Source organism: Accipiter gentilis, chromosome 10 (genome assembly GCF_929443795.1).
Source record: "Accipiter gentilis chromosome 10, bAccGen1.1, whole genome shotgun sequence".
NCBI classification, from domain to species: domain Eukaryota; kingdom Metazoa; phylum Chordata; class Aves; order Accipitriformes; family Accipitridae; genus Astur; species Astur gentilis.
This window is the reverse complement of record NC_064889.1, coordinates 29,939,335-29,961,414: the sequence shown is the minus strand read 5'-3', so window position 1 is coordinate 29,961,414 and position 22,080 is coordinate 29,939,335. Positions and strand designations below refer to the sequence as shown.

General features: G+C 40.5%; 1 protein-coding gene across 2 annotated transcripts in view; it reads left to right on the top strand.

The window, feature by feature from the left end:
* LOC126043817 (protoheme IX farnesyltransferase, mitochondrial) overlaps positions 1-22,080 on the top strand; it is a 106,610-nt gene that overhangs the window by 71,367 nt on the left and 13,163 nt on the right. For both annotated transcript variants that reach the window (XM_049812697.1, XM_049812696.1), the window contains exons 5-6: positions 987-1,057; positions 20,018-20,250. In XM_049812697.1, the coding sequence (XP_049668654.1) occupies positions 987-1,057; positions 20,018-20,250 (304 nt within the window). The remainder of the gene's footprint in view (positions 1-986; positions 1,058-20,017; positions 20,251-22,080) is intronic.

Sequence of the window (22,080 nt, the reverse complement as noted above, 5' to 3'; positions counted from 1 at the left end):
AACATTAGTTTGCTGGAATTACACAGATTTTATCATGCAGTTGTTTATCATATAGTCACCTTAAATCTGTCTGTAGTTTGACTATACTGAGCTTACTGTCAGCCTGATTGTTTGAAATTATGATTTGTTATGGTGCTTTTCCTACATATTCACCATAATTGGGATCCTACCCCAAAACCTCAGACATAACGTCAGTAGAAAGTATTCTTTCTATAAGTAAATACATGCTTATTATTTTTGTTATTATTTTACGCACGTAAAACTAAATGCCTGTACAGTTTGCTGTATGGCAAAGTGCATTCAGCTTTTCCAGTAACATTCTTTATAAAACGAATCATACAAAAGCCTGCAGGAATTCCTAGCGTGAAGATAGTGCCGCCTGAATTTTCCCATAGGCGATGTTTAAAGTCAAATTGGGTTGTGACATTAAATAACACCATATGGTGTGTTCATTCCCTGCTGCTAGAACTAGATGCTCAGTGCAGTTTCAGTAGCATTTTACAAGAGTTGATTGATTTTGGAGTGGGTTATAGGTTCTCGGAAGTTAGATGATCTTGAAAAAAATTTAGTGTTTGTCTTTTAAATACCAAAAGCACAACATTTGCAAGGGTTGTTTGTATTAATATAAAACTGGGGGCAGGGCTGTATGTATGTGTATACATAATTGTGTACATACAAAAGCTGTGTCAAACCCGTCGAGAACAGAACTTGGAATCAAACTGTACTTCAAATGATTAACTTTTGGGGACTTGTGCAAACTATTTTTGTCCTCCAGGTGATTTTCTTTCTAAGGGGGTGCCAAAAGCATTAATGCAGACTATCAAAGCTCCATAAAAGGCGTTTGCCATTTTCGTTGTATTTCTGAACCTTCAAAAATAGAGATTAAAGCACCTGCAGATGCAGACAGTACATTCCACGCATGGCATGCTTTCCGGCATCCTTTCATTTTGATTCTTCCTTTTTTTTTTTTTTTTTTTTTATTACAGTTCTTTGAGGTTCCATTTGACTCAAATATGAACAGGACAAAAAACAGACCACTGGTGCGAGGACAGATCAGGTAAGGCTATGCACACCTGCTCTGGTTAATGAGAAACGAGTCTTCACATTGCTTTTATCTATTTCCAAGGTTCTCTCTCTCTTCAGATGACGAAAAATAGCAATTTCAGGCAAAAAAAAAAGAACAAAATACAGCTCTCTATTCTTCGATATTTTTTCACGTTTGTAACTTTCATGTGAGGAGTTTGGGTAATCAGCTGTCCTCTAAAATACTGAATTTCTCAAGACAGCAGAATTCCACTCCTGTTGTGTATTTCTTCATGTGTAACGACTACATGCACAGAGTGGTAGCAAGGACTTATGTCCCACTGAACTTTTGCATTAGTTTGTAACAACAAATCTTCAAAATTTCACATCTAAGAACAAACACAAAAGTGTATATTGGTTTTAGTAGTCACATTTATCTCTTGGATCACAAACATTCTTTTGAATCTCCCAGCAGAGGTATCTGCAACTCATTTTTTTTAGTGGTTTTATAAGGCACCATGTTGTATTTGCCTTTTCTACATGTTTAGCATAAAGCTGGGGTAAAAACTCACAGTGGTGGCTTCTTAAGAAAATAAAGTCAAAATTTGTCATCATTTAGTTTATCATCATCCATAAGCAAATTCCCCCCCCCCCAAAAAAAAAAAGTGCCCTGCATTAGCATAGGGATGCCCTTAAAAAAATAAAATAACAAAAAAAAATCCTTCATTCACTCTGTTTTCTGGATTATATATCAGTTCAGTTTCTCAAAGGCTGTTTTCCAGCTAAAAAAGCAAAGTGAAAAAGAACATCAACAAAAAACTCTAACTTATTTGCAAACTAAAGCTGAAGGCCCAATTCATAAATGATTCAACAAACAATTTTAGTATTGCATTTCCATGATTTGTGCCAAGGATTATTTATAACAAAATTATGTTTTCCCTTAGGCTTCTGCGAACAGTTGGTCCTATTTATTTCTGTGTTTTATCCATCACCTTTGGAGGACTGAAAAAAATGTGATGGATAAAATTACAAGAAAATTGAGACAAAATAGTAAAGTGAACCTCGGGGGTAAATTCACTCTCATTGTAAATAGTTAGAGTGCTTCAATAAACTTGTTCCGATTTGTTCTCGAAGATGGTGCTAATTACAGATTCCTGAGTTGAGTTAATTTTATTTAAAAACATATTTTAGGGACCACTGCAGTGAGGGCATCTGTTGTACATACCGCAAGTCAGCCTTAATCATGCAGTTCAGGGGAGCTGCACTTCTGCTCCACTTGCAGGTGGTCCTTTAGCCCTGGAAGAAGGAACACTTGTTAGGAAGAACGGTGATGGGCAGATTGATTTTATATTTTTTTTTAATCATAGCCTACTAGCATGGCTTGCAGTGTTTCTGGAGTCAGAAATATATCTAGGAAACTTTCTGTCAACTTTCGATTCAGAGAAAGCAATTTGTTTTATAAGTTTCCAGCATACTTAAACAAACTTCACTGTCATCTGAATGCACCACAGATTGGCAAAACCATATTTAATGGGTTTTCTTACTTCCCCCCCCTTCATATGTGCTTTCACCACAAAATGGTAATGTTGGGCACTTCACGTAATCACTCATCAACCTATCCTACCTGACTGTCAACAGCTAATTTAAAGTTCTTTAAAGTGTCACTTACCTTGAATAATGCCAGTCTCATTCCCTGTAGACCATTGAACGCGCAGACCTTGACTGGGGTTATTTCTTCTGTGGTGTGCCAGAGGACTATAATCCAGCGCAAGTGATCTAATCTTGTTGTATTTTGCCACATATTCCCCAGTGTTCCTTGAACTCTTTCCTTCCTGGCTGATTAAATAAAACCCTTAAATGGTTATGCTAAAACTAGTCAAAAACAGACGAGACAGAGATGGATAAATTGTATGTAAGAGACTGGTGTCTTGGCTCTGGGAAGGAATCCAGAAAGCTTGGCGTATGTACAGAGTTCTTGCCCAAAATTTGTCTGACATTTAAGTTTGACATATTCTTCTCTTTGGCTGCTTCATATCATGAAATGTTTGCTGCTTTCTTAATTGTGCTGTGTTACAACATCTGTGATATCCAGTGCAAACGAGGGTTTTACGATCCGTCTTCATTTGCACTGTTTGTAAATACATGGTGATTTCCCTTCTTTTTTTCTTTCTTTCCTTCCTTTTTTTTTTTTTTATTTTGCATAGTCCTTGTTACAGAACTGGTCAGTATGGTGTCCTGGTTTCAACTGGGATAGAATTAATTGTCTTCCTAGTAGCTGGCACGGTGCTATGTTTTGAGCTCAGTATGAGAAGAGTGTTTATAACGCTGATGCTTTCGGTTGTTGCTAAGTAGTGTTTAGTCTAAAGTCAAGGATTTTTCAGCTTCTCACGCCCAGCCAACAAGGAAGCTGGAGGGGCACAAGAAGTTGGCACAGGACACAGCCAGGGCACCTGACCCAAACTGGCCGATGGGGTATTCCATACCAGTATATAAAGTGGGGGGAGTGGGGGCGGGGGGATTGCTGCTCGGGGATTAACTGGGCGTCGATTGGCAGGTGGTGAGCAATTGCACTGTACATCATTTGTGTATTCCAATCCTTTTGTCATTGCTGCTGTCACTTTATTGGTGTTACCATTGTCATTGTTCGTTTCTTCTTTTTATATTTTGTTGAACCGTTCTTGTCTCGACCCACGAGTTTTGTTTCTTTTCCCGATTTTCTCCCCCATCCCACTGGTTGCGGGGGGGAGTGAGGGAGCGGCTGCATGGTGCTTAGTTGCTGGCTGGGGTTAAACCATGACATTTGGGTAGCAGTTTTTCTATGGTCCAGTCCTGAGCTTGAGATCCCTTTTGAAGAGCGAGAAGGTTGTTAACTCTCTGTCGTGTTGGCTCACTCTGCGCCTCCTTGGAAAGGCGTTCAGTGGTGGCTTTGATATGAACTTCTGCCCACTGAGAAACTGCACTGAGACCAGTGACATTTTTTATAGAGGTTGTGACATCATGAAGACAGTTCTTGGATGCTTTGAGCTTGCGCCAGAATCAAACTGGTAACCCCCAGTGAGAGGTCCTTGGTGTTACTGAGTCATCCAGTCCCTGGATGAGCTGGTGTCTCTATTTTAGATAAGCTAATTCATGGAGCTGGCTCATTAGGAAACGTTACGCTGTTGTAGAGAAATTATTCCCGTGTGTTTCACTTTATGGCCTCCATTTGCAACTTCAGCCCCAAGTTTATTCAGGTTTAAGATCAGCTGTCAGTTCTAACTGACCTTGCTTCCAACATTTCTCCCTTTCCCTTTTGCCTGAAGCCTTCCCTTTGAGAAAATACCCCCCCACCACCATCTTGGCAACATGTGTGTGTGCTTATTTCCCTGCATGCACGTTCACGTGGTTCCCAAGTCCCCACGTCTCAGCCTTTTCTGCAACTTGCTGAGGACTTGCAGTTTCCTTTGACATCAGTGAGGAACCTCAGTAGCTCTCAAAGAAATGCTCTGTGGCCAGGGCTGCACTGTGGAGTGTGAACGTCGTCATGGCCTCTGAGGTCTGGCTGGGGACAGAGTCTCATTACCTTACTGGTGACACTCAAGAAGTGTTTAAGTTAGGCAGCTTTGGCCTGACCATCACGCCAGGCAGCACTGTGTGAGCCAGGAGCCAGTTCTGCAAAGATCTCTGGAAGGATGGGATTTGGAAAAGCAATTGTCCTCCATCATTCATGAAGTCCTTTCCATATTGCATCAACTTTATGGCTGAATTAGTTATTTAGAGGCTCATTGTGCCCCTGCTGCATGTATTTTATATCCTTTGGCCTGGACCAAACCGTACAGGCGATGACAGAGAAGGACTCTGCAGAGTTGGGGTCTGCTGTACGTAGGGACAAGAGTACATATACCTTATTTGCCAGCCCCAAACCCACCGCTGATGCCCCCAGGGAATCTTCCGACACTGTTGCTAGATTTGTGACAAACAGCACTTGATAGTTCATTGACTGCTTGCTTTACGATGTCCTATTTAATTTGTAAGGCTCTGAAAAAAATGTTCCCTTTGAGCAATGAGACGTAACCATCCTTATTCTCTATTCAGAGAGTAATCAGAGACATCCTGTTGCAAAAATAACAAGAGTAGACCCAAACGCAGCATGCCACTAAACGCCATCCATCATTCCAGCCTGCCCACATGTCCTCCTCCCTCCTCTGACCTCTCAAGTCTTGTTTGGAAATACAAACAGCTTGAGATGTTCTTCATACTTCAGCTGCAGTGTTAAAGTCATTGAGAGTATTTGCGTTTTGCATTATAACAACAGCTGATATTATTTTTCCTGCTATGAATTGTTTTTATGTCATTGACAAGGAAAAATTTCATGTGCTCACACAACCTTAGATTTGACTGAAATGGCAGCAGCTTTTCCTGGTTTCCTGTTGGGTATGATTTATTCCCTTGCTTTTTAAGGTAATGGATTTAATTTTCCTGCAGATTAATTTAAATAAATCTCTAGTATTAGCTGCAGTAGCTGAGTGAGCTTAGCCTTGAGTATGACAAGTGTCCTGCTCCATTATATTGTACAAAGTGACAGTTTTGATTGCCCTTCTACACAGAACTGCACACACTCTTGTTAAAAAGTGGCTGTTTTTACGAACTTACAGTACTGCTGGATCTGCTGTGCTAAGCACTCATAAAAAACTTAATAGTTGTATAGGAATAGTTTTTCATCTTAAAAAAAAAAAAAGTCATCAAACAGCGTGTTCTAAATAACTAATTCACGACCATGTAGACACCTTTCAGTTCTGCTCCCGCAGTATTTTGCAACTTGCAACTGTTTTATGTACCATGTCCTTTGGCTTTGGTCTTAGCAGTGGCTGCAGCATCTGTCTGGGAGTGGGGCTGGGATTTCTCCCTCGCTTTACCTCCAGGTTTCATGTCGCCCAGGCCATGAAGCTTGTACAGGCAGCATCAGAGGATGGTTGAGGCTGGAAGGGACCTCAGGAGAGCTGTAGACCAATCTTGTATACACACAGCAGGGCCAGCGCTGAGGTTAGACCTGGTTGCTCTGGGTTTTATCCAGTCTTGTCTCAAAAACCTTCAATATAAGAATAATATGTTATGGAATTTAATTATATTCTCCTTATGCAGAATATTTGCACTCTCAAGCTTGCTTTTCCTTGCACATTTAAGAGGTTCAGGTCTATTAACTTAGCAGAAGAAGATGCAACACAGATAATGCCGTGGATGCTTCAGAAGAAATAAATCTTCATGTTGTTTGGTGAATATTTTTTCCTAGAATCCCATTAACCTCCTCACTTAGTAATGCACAAGGAGCTGTGTTCTGTATGCGAGCTTCCCGCTTCTTATGGCCATAGTTATTGCAATTAATGGAGACAGTAAAGCTTTTCCTACTTGTTGACATTTCTAAGTGGAGTATTGACTTTGGTCAGTTTAAGCGATAAGCCAAACTCTTGAAGAATCAGACCCAAAAGAGCTCCTAATGTAATAATGTTTCTCACTGATCGCTTATATTTATGAATTGTAGTTATAATTGCAAATATATATGTCAGACATTCATAAACTGAGAGAAAATTGCAACATGTCAAACTTTCCCTATTTATTCAAAAACACATTGTGACTCAAGACTAGTTCTATGTAAAGCTGTTTTCCACTGAGTTGCCTGTAGCAGACCTACTGTTGGAAGTGTAACAAAACCAGTCCATGCTGAAAAAATGTGTGTGCATTTAAAAAAAATAAAAATCCTCCTGTAATCACTGTTGATAACTCAGTGTAATTAGCTTGATTCCTTGCTTGCTAACACTAATGTAAATCAGGAATGTTTCTGCTGATGTTAGTGGAGCTACACTGATGTAAGTGAGAGGAAATCCATGTCCTCGGCTTATGCTGAAATCTGCATTAAGCATTTAGCCAGCCCTGTTTTAAGCCAGCAGTTTAAAACCTCCCCAAGGGTTTCAGTACAACTTCAGTTCCCATTTAAAGATCAGCCTCTACTTAGCTGGCTGGTCCGCTCCCTTGGGTGGTCATTTCAGACAGGTTTCATTCTACTTAAGTTAAAACAAATAAAACAAAAACTCCATAAATCTACAGTTCTTCAAGAATAATCATTTTTAAGAGATCAGATGCTCATTCCCTGCAGGGAAACATTCCAATATTTTGTTTAGAAAATACCTCATTTTAAAGGGACTGCCCTGAGATCTTTTTGAATGATAAAAATGTTTCTTTTTTCAGTGGGAGGCTTTCCTCTTGTTTAAACAGGGCACAATTCAAAGCAGACACCACCACGGCAGCCTTTTCAAGCATTTTTTTATCCTGCTTGTATTCAGGCTTTATTATTTGAAAACAAGTAAATGCATTCCTTCCCCACCCCCCCCCTCCTGGTTTCCTTTTTTTTTCCCACCCTGTGTTTTCCAGAAGCTGTCATTGACTGTATTTGGTAAACAAGAAATTAAAAAGGCAGCTTTATACTTTTGGCATGTACAATTGCTTGTAAAAATGTAGTTCTTGCCTTTTGAACAGCAGGATTTTTTATTTTATTTTTTTTTCTGGCATGGCCGCGTCATGGAGAGGTGGTGGTGGGAGAAACCTTAAGGCTAAAACATAGTTTAATGAGAATAAAACCCACATCAAAGGATGGACTAATGGAATGATATAATGCTTACTGTGTCACTTTCCCAAAGGGGATATGGATGACAGTACTTATATTTCAATTATCTATTCACTGCCTGCATAGGATGTTGATTAAATGGTTCTAAGGTATTAGAGTCCTTTTGTAGAATGCACAGAAAAATGGTGATACTGCACATTATCCTCAGATCAAAATGTGTATTAGCAGGAAATTATATAGCTCTAACTAGATATATATTTTGTTTCGTAGAGCAATAAAGAGGGTTGTTTTAATAACTCTAACATTACATTCAAATTCGTTTCAGTTGAAACGAAGGAATTGCTAGCTATCCAGCTAGCGCCTTCAGCGTACTCCTGCCTGGACCTAATTCTGCCACAGCTCAATGGAGACATTCCTTTGCAGGCAGCTCTGTTTGGTAAATATAAATCCTGCGGAAACACTTGACCCCTCACGCTTTACTGCTTTTCAGTTCAGCCGAGGGGCCTTTACCGCCAAATTATTTATCCGAATCTTTAATTGCATGTGGGACAGTTGATAAATCGGAGTACATTGTACATCGCCCCACGTTAGGAAACATCCCAGATGCTCATGTATAAAGCAGGAGTCACGGTGCATTTGGCTAAATAGCTGCTCCATCTGCTTGTGGGGAACGCTGCGGAGAAGTGATATGGGCTCCTAATGGAGTTGTCTTATCCTCTCATGTCAGCTCCTCGCCGGGGGGTAGAGCCCCATGAGCTGGAGGGAGCCAAGCTATTGTACACTAATCCTTCCATCTTTGTGTCCGATATGAAGGGGCCTCTTGGACATTACTTGTAACCATTGACTCTTTTCTTTTTCAACTGACTAGCGATGAGTCATTTTCTTCAAAGGTGATGTTAAAGTGAGTTTCTCCCTTACACTGCACAAACAAGCAAAATTAAAGCTCAAAGCCCAAGATCCTTTCCACAACTTAATGCGGTGTTCTCCCGATGGTTCTTCTTCCCATGTCTGTCAAACATTTCAGGTTCATGTTTGTAAATTTTGGCTTAATGCAGTCAAAATCCCCACACTTTGTTCCCTGTATTAGTATTGAACCTTATCTGGTTTAACCACAACAGCATCATTATTCAACGTGTGCCAAGTGTTGTAGGAAATGTCACCACTCAACAAGTCCATTACAGAGCTGCCTCTGATTAGAGGCTGCTATACCCTGAGATCCGTTTACAGTAAGTCATGTTAGAAGTGCATTTCTTTCTGTGAAGGACAGAGTTTATCATGTCTTATACAAGTTATAACTTACATGTTATCAACTTCACAAGTCAGATATAAAAGAGGTTTTCCTTACACTTTAATTAGCTGTGCTAACACAGATGCTTGCTCTCCAGTCTTTATGACTAGAAAAGCTGCATTCCTGAGGTTGAGATATGTGGAGAACCTCTTTGATATGTTTTATTTAATTTTTTTTTGCTAGGGACATAGAATCATAAGGAATATTATGTTATAAATCATGCTGTAAAGGAGTGTGTGCCACAGTGACTCATATTGCTGCCCATATGTGACAATAATAAAGTTGTACTCATGCAATTTGATGGTATATGAAGGGGTTGGGGTTTTTTTTCTCCACCAAACATTTGTAAAATATAACTCCAGATGCTAACTGTAGATAAACTACCAAAATAATAATGCAGAAATCCCAAATACAGCCATCCTCATTGTCTTCATCTCTCAGGTGAAACATAGCAACTACTTAAGAGCATGCTATGGAGTGTTAAAATGATAAGAATATCAAATGCATGCTTGCGATGTTGCAGAGGAATCTGCAGATAGGCAGGAAGGATCTGACTTAAATTGCAGTTTGACAGGCTCATCTGCTCCATTGCTCTTCCACTTAATGGTGTCTAAAGCCAGATCCTCCTTCCACTGTAGACCATTGCTTCTTGTCCTGCTGTTTGTGGCTGTAGTGAATAACTTATTTCCTTCATTTTCATTGCTACTGGGAACATATTTAGAGTCAGTGATCCTGTACCAAGAATGGCTGGACTGTCTGTTCTCTTGTTTTTGAAGAACAGGTTGATAAATACTCTAGAGCTTCAGTTTTCTGTATCTTAATGAGCTTGAGAACTGGCCGAAGACTTCTTTACCCACTGCTTTCCAAATGTTGTCTGAAGGCTCAGCAGAACCACATGTTAGATTTAATCACTCTAAATCACATAAAAATGTTTCTGGAGAGACCATATTATCCATCCTGTTTGTCAGCTAGTCTCTGGTTCTTAAACAAAGAGAGAACTGAGATTTTAAAATAAAATGAATGGATCACTTAACTGCCATGTTGTAAGGTTAGGTTTGTTAGGTTAAAGAGGAGGATTTAGTTTAAATATTATGGGGGACATTTTTCAAATTTACTGTAGGTTTGTCTTGTAAGCACTTTAAAAAAATATTTACATTTTCATGACTGCAGGGAAGCTGTGAATATTATTATTCACCCTTTCACTCCTACCTAACAAAGCCATATAACAAGGAGCATGCTAATGCTCTGCAGGGTTGCTTAGGGTTGTTATGATTAGCATTCTGGTGTGTATAGCAAGTGTAATAAGAACATAAACATTTTATGAGTATGGGTCCTTTTAATTTTTAATTTTTTATTTCAAGTGAGGTGACGAGGCTCAACTGGAGCTTCTGCTTTATAACAAAGGGCAACATAAAAAGTTTTATTTCTGTCTGAACGTGGTATTCATGAACTGCAAGTCTCCCCAGGGTTTGCTGAGCTATCTCATCCCAAACCTGTGGTTGCTTTGGTCTCAGTCCTCCAGGCAGACTCTTGAACCCGTGAACAATGAAAGACCAGATCCTGGCTTCATTTGCATGGAGTTAGACTGGTAAAAATGAGAGCAGGATATGTTTAGGAGACAGCTCCATGCTGAGGGTGGGACTCCTGATTTCTGTTTTTTCGACTGAGTTGAAATTCCTCTTGCCTCGTGTTAGCACACACGGTGTGTCTTTATGGAAACTTTCAGCAAAATCGATGGAGCCAATTTTGATTTACACAAGCATAAAAAAGAGAGATGTGTCCCTTTCAAGACGAAATGATTCTTTTAAATTAGCTGTGTTTGTTTATGATAGTTTTAAAGTCCCTCACTCTGGCAGGGGAGACAGCACATCTGCAGCCTGGATTCTTGAGGAGTGAGGGGAACTAATTGCCTCCAATTTGGTTAAAATACAGTGTTGATTATGCTTTTATACAATAGCGATACACAGCCGTGACAGGGCAGCTTGGGCTTCATGCATGGGTTGTTTCTTCATTGGGAGAGAAATGAATTGACGCAGACATGGGATATTTTATCCTAGTCTGTATTTATTTACACTAAGTACACTTCTGAACAAGTATATTAGATAGCAAAGCCAGATCTGGGTTGGCAATTTAGTGCCAAAACTCAAGAAGGCAACTCCATGACAAGACCCAGCCAGCTATACATGTTTATCCATCGCTGAGCTCCATATATGCCCAGCTCTCACCGGATGACATTCCTTGGGAGATTTAGACATCACTCATTGAATTCAGTCCCGTTTCCCTGCTGATGGTCTGGATGTCATTCAAAACCACATCCAGGTTGATGCTGATGCCTGGCTGAGCCCTGTGGACAAAGGAGAGGTATCAGCGGCAATTCCTTTCACAGAGATTTGCATTTTAAAGAGGTTTATTTGAGGTTCAGGTCTGCAAATTCTTCATCTGCAGACACAATGGTATGGTGTTGAACTCCTGATTTAAGTGTGTTTAAATGCTACCGATTAACCCAGGTCATTAGGCTTTTTGGGAACACCTACAAGTTTCATACCTCCTCTTAACACAGAGTTCCTCCTCAGCTCAGACTTTGTGTTACAAGTTGGCTTTAGAACTGTTCTACTATTTTCCACACTTTTTTTTTTACATTTGGGGAAAAGTACTGTCCAATCTGAGATTATCAACATCTTTGTCATACTTATTGCCAGTAACCACATCACAAAAAGCCAGTTACAAAAACATAAGCAGGCAGAATTGCAACAAGTGCATTCTGGAAATCTTAAAAATTGTGGTAGTGTTATACCCAGTTAAAGGGGATTCAATACAAAATTCAGTTCTTGCAGTGCATGTAGAGCCTGATCTGCCACAGCAACATGTTTTTGGGGATGAGATACCAGATGCTGAAAGAACGTAGCTACTACTTCTTAACCTGTGAAGACAAAGTTAAATAATTCATTAAGAAAAAAGAAAAAAAAAAGACTTGACAGAGCTCTCCGTTTGTTTGCACCTCCTAAAGGACGTCCTGTCAATATTCAGTGGTAAATGATAGACAAGCATGTATTCTGATATTTGGAGTTGATGGGGAAAAATTGAATTCCCAATTAAAAGCATAATTTAGTTTCACGTTTTAGTCTTAAAATGCATCATCCTTCATTCCTTGTCATGAGTCATGAACTTTCTTGCATGATTGAGAGAGAATAAATGAATATCTATTAAGATCTTTCTCTACATTTTTTCCCTTAAAATAGTATCATTTTAGCTCATTGATGGATATTGTTCAGTTTAATATAATTCTGGTACTTTGCAAGATTAAGCCTCAATCAGCAGGTTCCTGGGTTTTTCATAATGTTCAGTCACAATGTACCTGTGGAAGATGGTATCAAAAGTGAGAGCGTGGATTGCTTGTGTCTACTAAAGCTTCTGACTGATGCTGAATCTGATCTACATGAAAGAAATAAAGGGGTCTAGCAGTATGTCCATTCTGCCAACACTAAATCTATTTTTCCCTTTTAATTGGAATGAAATATCTCTCCTTGACACTAATCTAATCTGTAATTGAAAATTGTAGTTGAATATAAAAATATTTTGTCAGTCATGCTTTGAGTCCTTAAAAAAAAAAGATTTGCTGCCTCAAACCTATACCAGTTAGGGGTCATGATGCATCATCATGTAACCACTTTGATTTAAAATCTCAAATCTGAGCATGGATGTTTTTTCTATCAGGCACATCCCCAGTCTGTCTGTAGGACTCTTCTGGAGTTTAATCTAATGTCTTTTGCAAAAAAAATTAGAATTCTTTTAGAAAAGTCATCAGCAATGAAGCTACTGATCCAGGCAATGTTTTTCCAGTTTCAGTTTCCATTAATGTTGTTGTTATTACTATAAAACTTTTACAGCTGACAATGGTCATGAATATGGTTTTTATTACTAAATATATAAATATGCAGCCTGAAAGGATTTGTGTGGAAAGTTAAAATTTAATTTTACTGTTGGTAGATTGCCATCATTCAGTTGTCTGCCATGATTACTGATTGGTTTTGAATGCTGTGTGCCTTACTTTGAGCTTAGAAGCTGCATGAGTGGTTTTTTTAACCTCCCATCAAAAATAATTTCAGGGAAGCTACCGTTGCTATTCAGGGCAAAATGTGCCTTTTACAGCCTTCTGGCTCATTTTTCGCAGTCAGCTGACTCTACGGCACTTGCGCCAGCAGACGACCCCACTGCTGGTTTCAGGCATCTGTCCATCTGGGGAAGCAGAGCTGGAAATTACACAAATGCAATCCAGATGTGCGCTTGAAGGAGATGGGCTTTCTTCCCCATTACCTAAGTCATAGGAGCAGAAAGGCTTCTCTATAGTCATATGTTGCTGCAGTGCGTAACATCCTCAGCTCCTTGTGTCTCTTCCAAGTGGGATGGGATTGCCTGGTATAACTCTTGGGGTTGATGGCCTTCCCTAATTTTCTTGGTGGATCTCTAAAAGCTGCTGAGGCGGGTTCAGCAGTTCTTGGGTGCTGATCTTAAAAAAAATAAAGTTTAAAAAAATCCCTTGGCTGATACTCCTCTGGCTGAGGGAGGTGACCAAGCCATAGCTCAGTACCATATGACAGTCGTGGTGATCACAAGCTCAGGTCCTACCCTGGGACTGGTTTTTGGCAACTCTTCATGTTGCCTGGCCACCGGAATCGAGAAGATGCCAGCAGATGAGCAAAACTGTAAATCAGCAGCTGGGGAGAATTATGTGCGTATGTGCTGGGGATCCCCCCAGACATCCTCTCCTCTTGAAATGACCATGGGCTTTTGCAGCCATAGAAACCTTCAAAGGGATGTGACTTGCACTTCAGTTTGTGTAACCTCTCGTTGTTGTTGGCAAAATCTGAAAACTTCAGGCTGATGCTTTTGTCTGAGTTTGTAAGTGGCTTCAGAAGCCTTAAAAACTTACTGCTGACCTGGAAAAAATTAGGAAGAGGAGGGGGCTTCCTCCAGCAGCCTTGTACTGGCAAGTAGTCTGGGGACATTTTTAGTACCTACAGATTCCAGAAATAACAAGCAACTTATGATGCTTACTCCTGAAATCTGATTTTAATTATGGCTTTGGAACAGTGTTCGTGCACTGGACTCATATCTCAGCCTGTGATGGCGAAATGAAATTGCAGAGATGAGAATCACACTTGTATTCTTTGTCTGCCAAGTACCTTCTTCCGAGCTCCCGCTATTTTCAGCCTGTCTGTGCATGAGGCTGGTTCAGGCTGTTCCTCTTCTTATTACGACAAATTGTTTTTGACTCTATATGCAGATGGAATTTGCACCCGGAGTAGCAATACTGAGATTAATCTGAGCCGTCAATCTCACCTTTATTGTCTCGTCACTGTTTACCTGCCACTGTGGAAGATGCTGAAGTCAGGGATAATTTAGGACTGTTTCTGTGGGCAGCAGCAGCAAACGAGTGAGGGGAGGAAGTGTTGGTGGTCTTGCTGAACCTGGGTCTTGAATGAAACAGAAAACTCGCCAAAAAACAAAACCAGCTTTTATCTCATAAAAAAATAAGTAAAATTGCAGTTTAATTAAAGGGTATAGTCTGTGCAGAATATTTGCCGTTACTAAAATCCCATGCAGAGGAAAAGCAAGGATGCGTATCTTGGCTTCATCTGAATGTAGAAATGACTCTAAATAAGTTCCTTCTCTTCCCACCTTCCTTCTCCCCCCGCAGCCCATGCCTGGATGTAGAGGACGTCTTGGGGAGGTGCAGCCTGGCTGGAGGAGCTCGGGAGCTGAGCAGCGGGGCTGTGCCCTGCCTCCGTGCAGCTGCCTGCCCTTCAGCACAGCGATTGCCCACCGCGCTTTATTCTTCATCATCCCTGTCTTGCTTGTTTTAGATCTCACCCTGCATTTGGCAGAACGGACCCCTGGCCTTGTGGCTCAAGGGACAGTTGTTAATAATAATAAGATCTAATGCAAAATAATCAACCGGGAATTTAAATGTTTCAGTCCATTAAGGTATTCTGTGCATGCTGCAGCAAAACAAAAGGGCATTGTTGTTTTGGTTGTTTTTTTAGTTTGGCCTTTTAGAAGTGGGTGATGTTTCTATAAAAGGTTTTTGACAGACAGGGAGAAGACAGATTTTGTTCTATTACCTTTTGTATTAGGCTTTGAATCTAATTTTCAAATCTAAGCACTTATGCTTCACCTGAAAAATATGCAGGCAGTCTTAAATGGACACTTACATTCAGGCTTACGCTTTTATGTAAATATGTTTTGCGTGCCCGATTTCCCATTAACACAAGGTCACAAATTAAGTTTCTTATGTATTTACATAACATCTGAACATGAATTGCCTACAACTGCTGATTGCATGAATGTGCCTATTCAGGATTCGTCTGGGCTTTGTGTCTGTATTTGTATGAGTGTCAATATATTCACAGAGATAGGTCGAAGCATTAGATGCTGATACAGGAATTTCCCATATTTCTAAATATTGATAGGTTTTAAGAGGGAATTTTGTCTACCTTCTTGATTATTTTTTCCAAACAAAGTTTTCTTTAACCTTTTTCCCCCTTTTCAATACCTTTTTTTAAATTATAGTTCAAACTGTACTTTGACAGTCGTATTCACAAAATCTTTTGCCAGAGCCAAAGACAGCATAGAAAAGCATGTGTAGTAGTGATGCTATTGATCTTTATACACATTAAGTTTGCTAATGCTGCTGTGAAATAGGTAAAATAGTACATTAATTTTATAGATGGGCAAATGCTTTAATTTGTTTTCCCCTCTCAATTTTTCCAAGTAATGCTGTGAGTCAATAAGTACTATTATCCATGACTCTGGAGCCTATTAAATATATTTCACGCACAAGTGTGTAAGATCATTATATACGTATAACCAGGTCATCTGTAAGTGGCAACTAGATTGGGAGATTATGCTATTGCACATGAATTAAAATAGGCTGCTGTGTTGTCCAAAGTCTCCATCAACAATATAACAAGCGAGGGTCCACATGGATGCCTCATGGTCACGTGTGCGGGCGATACCAGAATATCACCCACATGAGATTCCTTCTGCCTGTTCCCCATTCCCCCCCAGCAGCTCCGGGCTGTCCTTGAGTGATCCTTCTCAGCCTGACCAACAGCATCAGTCCAGATACCTCTGTGTCAGCAAAAGCTTTGAGTTGAAAGAGTAGAAACCTGGGTCTCTATTCCTCCTCCGGCTCCTCCTCTTCCTCTTGGATGCTCTCAGTGGAGTGTGACTGGAGAGCGTCCTCCTTGGGTGAACTCTATGGGAGAGAAATGTCAACATATTTTCTTTGGATCTCTATTCAAGCTGAAGTTCTCTCAAAAGCTTTTAGTTGAGTGTGAACGTCTTTTAGCAGTATTATTAGGCAGACTTCTGTGTATGCATTCTCAATAAAGGAGAGAAGAAGAACAAGACAGAACTACCAGGTTTTTGTTTCCTTTAGGAGGTGTCCTATGTGGTGACATACTGGGTATTTTAGAGTTGAAATTTGAAGAGAACTCATTTGGCACTTAAAGTATTTTTCCAAAGTCTGATTTTAATCAGCCAAATAACTGAAACCAACTCCTCCCAAGAATCCATCATAAAACCTAGTTTCTTACTCAATATGTTTGCTTTCTGAGCTAGCTCCTTGGCCAGTTTTCCAATGGAAGATTGCCTTTTTTTCCCATGAGAGCAATTCCCTTAGCATAAGTGAACGCCCAAGTGAAACGTGGCTTATGTACCACATCTGTCATCAGCCTGCACTTACTGCATGAGATGGTTTAAGGGCGAAGGAAACCAGCAGAGACCCCGCAGCCGCTTTTGACCACGATGTGAGAATTCCCTGGCATTGGGTTACCCAAGACTGATGCTCCTGTGATGAACGCCGGCCTGTGTGATGGCAGGAGGCTGTAGCGGGAGGAACTGTGTGGACATTAGGTGATGGGGCAAATCCTGTGACAACTCAGCATCACAGCCTTTCTCCTGCTCCAGAATGAGATCCTGATTTCCTGTGCACCCTCGATGAGATACAGGCAGCCGGGCAAAGGAGCGTGCATCAAATCAATGAGCCTCACACCACATGCCTGAGTTTTGACAGACCTAATGTGAGCATGGAGATGCATAATGGTCCCTAGAAGACCATAAACTTGTAGAAATCAGAATACGCCTTAAACTGCTGTGATTTAAGCCTAGGGTCAGTCTTCTCTTCTTAAAATCCTGGGAGTCGCTGAAGCAGAAAGAACTGCACCACTGACTTAAATCTCTACATTTTCCTCAAATATTCTCTCTTTCCCAATGAGGAGCTGCTTATACTTCTCCTAGACCTTATAAACGTGACATATTTACGTGAGAGTGAGTTGAATTCTCCTCTGCCTCATGTCTCACCAAGAAAACAAAGTCCTAATTTCTGACTGTAGTGTCTTTGTAAAGCCAAATAGTATTTTAAGGGGCAGAAATAACAAAGCTGAATCATCGGATCACAGTTTGAGTTTCTGATCTCAGTTGGAGTTTTAGGGGCAGACATTTGTAAGTCGGACAATTACTCTTCTAGAAGAATTTTACAGTTCCTTGATTGTTAAAGAAACGCTGGAGAGAAGTAGAAAATGTGGTACTTTCTGGATGTCTAAAAGTAATATGGGTCAACTGCTTATGAAGAACAGCCTGCATTGACTTGATGCCTTCCCCTGAGCTAGTTAGGACTACTACAGACACTAATCAAACTGCCCCCAGGAACTTCCTTTTAAAGAGGCAAAAAAGAAGAAACTGAGAAACAAAAATGTGTTTTCATCCAGCAGGAACAGAACAACTTTTTTGAAGGTCTCAGCTGCGTAACTTCACCCTTTCCTTTGGATAAAACCTCATTTTTTGAAGGTACTTTTCCGATCCATCAGTTGGCCGTGAAGGCGGCACACAGCTGGTGTCAGGGCTGGCACTACAGGGCCAGCGCTGCTGCGGGGAAGCGATGTGAGAGAGACGTGATGCTGGGTTCAACCACGGAGGAGGGCTTTGCACTCCCAGCCTCCCACAAGAGGCATGAAGGGCTGGTGTCTGCCGCTCTGTGACCAGCTCATGGTGTGTAGTGTTCATTTGAGTTGGAGACATGTAGATAAGTCTTCACTCTTGATTAGTGAGAAAAGTGCTCGTTGCATTAGGTCAAACTGTGTCCTCATTTATGTCTGTGAGCCCTGCGGGAGCAAACATGGGTAGCCTGGCCTCGTAGGGTCACACTGGTCTTTTGTCGCCTCGAGAGTGTGTATTGTGTAAATCTGGTGTTTACCGTCTGACTGTATTTTATTCAGGAATCAGTCAAGATAGATTTGTTTAACTAAACCCAGTCAGGCTTTCGCTATAGAGGGGCAACGTCTACAGAGTGCGGCATTTGTAGTTGGTGTTGAGACAGTTTACGGTACAGATTGTGTTTTTGCTGCCTTTCTGCAAAAGAGCGCTGCTAGCTGCAAAACCAGAGGGCACAGCACCGTATGGCTCCTTTCACAGCACAGCTCCTGAAAACAGTCTCAAATTTTATACATCTCATTGTCAAAGGATGGCAATGATGTACCCTGCCTCTATTCCTGATATATTACTAACATTAAGACTGGTTATGCTGGAGCATCAATGTGCTCTGTGCACGCTCGATAACCTAAAATCTGTTGATGGTTTTGAAAAGATGGATAAAATGACTTAGTCAATTTAATTTAAATTGAAGGCAGTTCTTTAGTGTGAGATTTGCTCATTTTAGTTCTTACAGTTATTTAGGATCTCCATATCATATTGGTCCAACAAAGTTCTTAAAAATCAAAATTTGAATGGTAGGATTTTTTGCTGATAAAACTCCCATAAAATTCATCCCCACCAGCAAATTTTTCTTACGAGGGTTGGAGTGGTGCTTGCAACACGTATTTTAGGTTAAGGATTTGGCTAGAGGGCAGAATGATCATAGAATACAAAGGCTGCATAGTTTTCAATTAGACAGAATGTGTAAAGCTAAACTTCATGCAGAGACATTTGTTGCAAGCACACATACTTTCTGCTCTTATATGGATGACTAGAAGTGTGTATTTAGCCACATGGGTTATTAAATGCTACACAGTTAATGGCATTTTCCTCCCTTCCAGAGGTTTCCCACACCACATTACTTCTTAGTGGCATTTAATTCTCTCCTTCCCATTATACCAAACCCCCTCAAACAAGCACGTGTGAAGAGATCTCCACCAGCAGCAAACATGGTGATCTGGTGCAAGGCATCACAAATAAAGCTTCCTCAGGGTTGCATCACAGTGCTGCCTGTAAAGTGTGATTTTGGGAGCCAAACAAAAAATCCTCGTTCATCATATTTGGATGTTTATTGTGGAACTCATTAGCAGAAGTTTACATAGCTTCAGCCACTTTCTTAAAGATTTTAACTGGAATTTCCAGCCTTCCCTGAGCTTTTAGCTGATGTGCAGTAGAAATCAACAGAAATAATTTGCATCTTTGTTGTTTGCTGCTTTTGGCCAAACCTAAAATATTTTCGGTTAATTTCAGTCATACGTAGAATATAATAATTATTAATTTCAATTCTGTTGCCAGAATTGCTTTGGTGTTTCAGTAAAGCCAAAAAATACTTTATACCTGTTAACGTAATTTCAGAATTACTGAATGTACTCTTTTCCTCGTATATGCTTCCCAATTCTGTGTGTAACCCTGTTGCATTTCAGTCAAAGGATCTCTTGGATAATTGCAACCGGTTAAAAATCTGATAAGCTACAACCATTCTCATTTACTCTAAAGCCTGAGTGCTTTTTCCAGAGGTCAAAATTTACTAAGATTAAAATGAAAGAGAAAGATCTGCTGGAAGCACCAGTTCTCCATAAAGGCTGTTTACCTGCAGAGGTTGAATTTATTTGGTGAACACAATGATCACAAGAATAAGAATCACCTATGGTGGCCAATCTGTAGCAAGATTGTCTTAACTTTTCAGAAAGGCTTTTCTTAGGATGGGGGTTCAAATGGGAAAATTTGGGCTGGGCCAGTAAAAAAATAACAAAAATCCAATATTAACTTTTGGGAGGAGGCAAAAGGAGCAGGGCAGTAGTCATTCTTTAAGACAGACGCTTGCTCAGTCTGCACCTCCTGCTCTCTCTCCACAGCCCCCTGCTCGCCGTCTGTTTTGCGGCTTCCTGCGGAGTCCCAGGAATCACACTGCTGACGCTGGGAGTAAACCCTCTCACCGGGGCCCTGGGAGCCTTCAACATTTTCTTGTACACGTGTTGTTACACGCCCATGAAGAGAATGAGCATTGCCAACACGTGGGTGGGAGCTGTCGTTGGTGCCATTCCCCCCGTCATGGGCTGGACTGCAGCTACTGGTAGTCTCGATGCTGGTGAGTATAAAACCCTTGCATCTGGGCGAGCGGTTGTCAGCATTGCCTTCGGCATAACTAAAAAGACCTACGCAAAAGGCAGTAAGCCTCCTTCCTTATGCTTGTTGACCCGGTACTGCTTCAAAAGCAGATATATTCTGCTGTTTGCAGTGCCAAAGTCTGTTACAGTGTGGTACCATAAGGACTGAATGAGTAGACATGATGGTATCATTCTCCTTACGGGAGCATTTCAGGGACAAACACGAGCTGATAAAAGACCGTGTCCTATTGAATATGTGTTTAGGCCATCTTAAAAAAATAGTCTGGAAGGAAAATAGTGTCTTTGGGGTTCACATAGAAGAAAATATTACGTAATTTCAGGATTAAAACCATACCCAGTAAGATCCAACTTACAAGTCAGGAGCTTTCAGCTGGAAAACTCCCAGATGTGTTTATTACTGTCTTTCCACAAGCCAGAAAATATCCTAGGAAGATTAATTTATTGGTGTATTTCTTAATTGCCCATTTCTAAACTCTAAGTTTTAAATGTTCCTTCCCCCCCTCCTTGAAAAGCATACGAAGATTTCTATTTTAGTAACTGTGAACCATTTTTACACCCCTCATAAAACACTGATCTCTTCAGCAGCTAAACTCTGACACAATTAGGGCTTGTTTTTCCTGCCAGCTAGAAACTTAAGAATCAAAGTAGCTCCACATACTTATATTCTGAAGAAACTAATGAAGTTCAATTAACAGGTCTGTTAAGAATTGTTTTAGCACACACTTGTCCCACAGTGTGCCATATTTAAGGCTTGAATAATACTTTCAACAACAAGGCTTTTAACCAGAAATTATCAGAATCTGTGCAAAATCCAGTCTTCACTTATGCTACACACTCCTTCATTTCTGTGTACACGTCGTTCTTCATTTATGCTATGCACTTCCTATAAAAGTCAGTCTGAATTGGCTTTGTGTACACACGTTGTGATACAGATCTAATCCAGAGCCAGGATGAAAGGTTTCGTGGGTGTTTTTTTAAACGTGTGTACTACTTCTGTACAAACATTTGCTTCTCTGAAAGTCATTTTTATATTTAGACCTATAAATGATATGTATGTTTATGTATAGTGTCTCATATTAAGGAGTGCATAGCAGACATCATTAGAAGCTCTGTATTTCTAAAGAGAAGAGAATGCAATAAAAACACAAAATAGATATTTTTAAGGACTGTGTAATTCTGGCTGCAGTTGCCTAGATCTTGGATCTTACGTTGTTTAGGGATTTCTGCATTGGTTTTGGCATCTCTTTGCAGAGTTGATGCTAAAAGATGATTCTCATGTGCCCATGCTTCACCTGCGAAGTCCAGCCTCAAAGAGCTGGCACGAAGAGCTCCATCTCACCAAAAACCCTTGCTGTAGAGGCTCTCACAGTTCAAATTTTCACCTCTGGTTTTAAAATGGCAGCTAAACTGCTGCAGCTAAAGCCCAGCACATTAAAGTAAACTAGCACTGATTATCATTATCTTTAATTCGTCAAATTACAACTTGCTCTTCAAGACCTATTTCGCAAAGAGCGAAGCTGTCCCTGTGCGGCGGGCAGGGCAGGCAGCAGAGACCACTGTCTTCATCCAAAGCAAGCTCTTCCTCTCTAATTTGCAGCTGAGATGTGGTTATATGTCCCTCTGCCAGCTCTGCTGTGGAGGGGACAGTCTCTGGCAATGATGCCATCAGTGGAAGCTGATAACTTTAAACCACCCGAGCAGACTTTGCCAGAACATTATGATCTGCGCTGGTGTGTAACCCAATGTATTGTTTGTTCTGGGTAGCTAAAACCTTCTGCAGTCATCTCCCA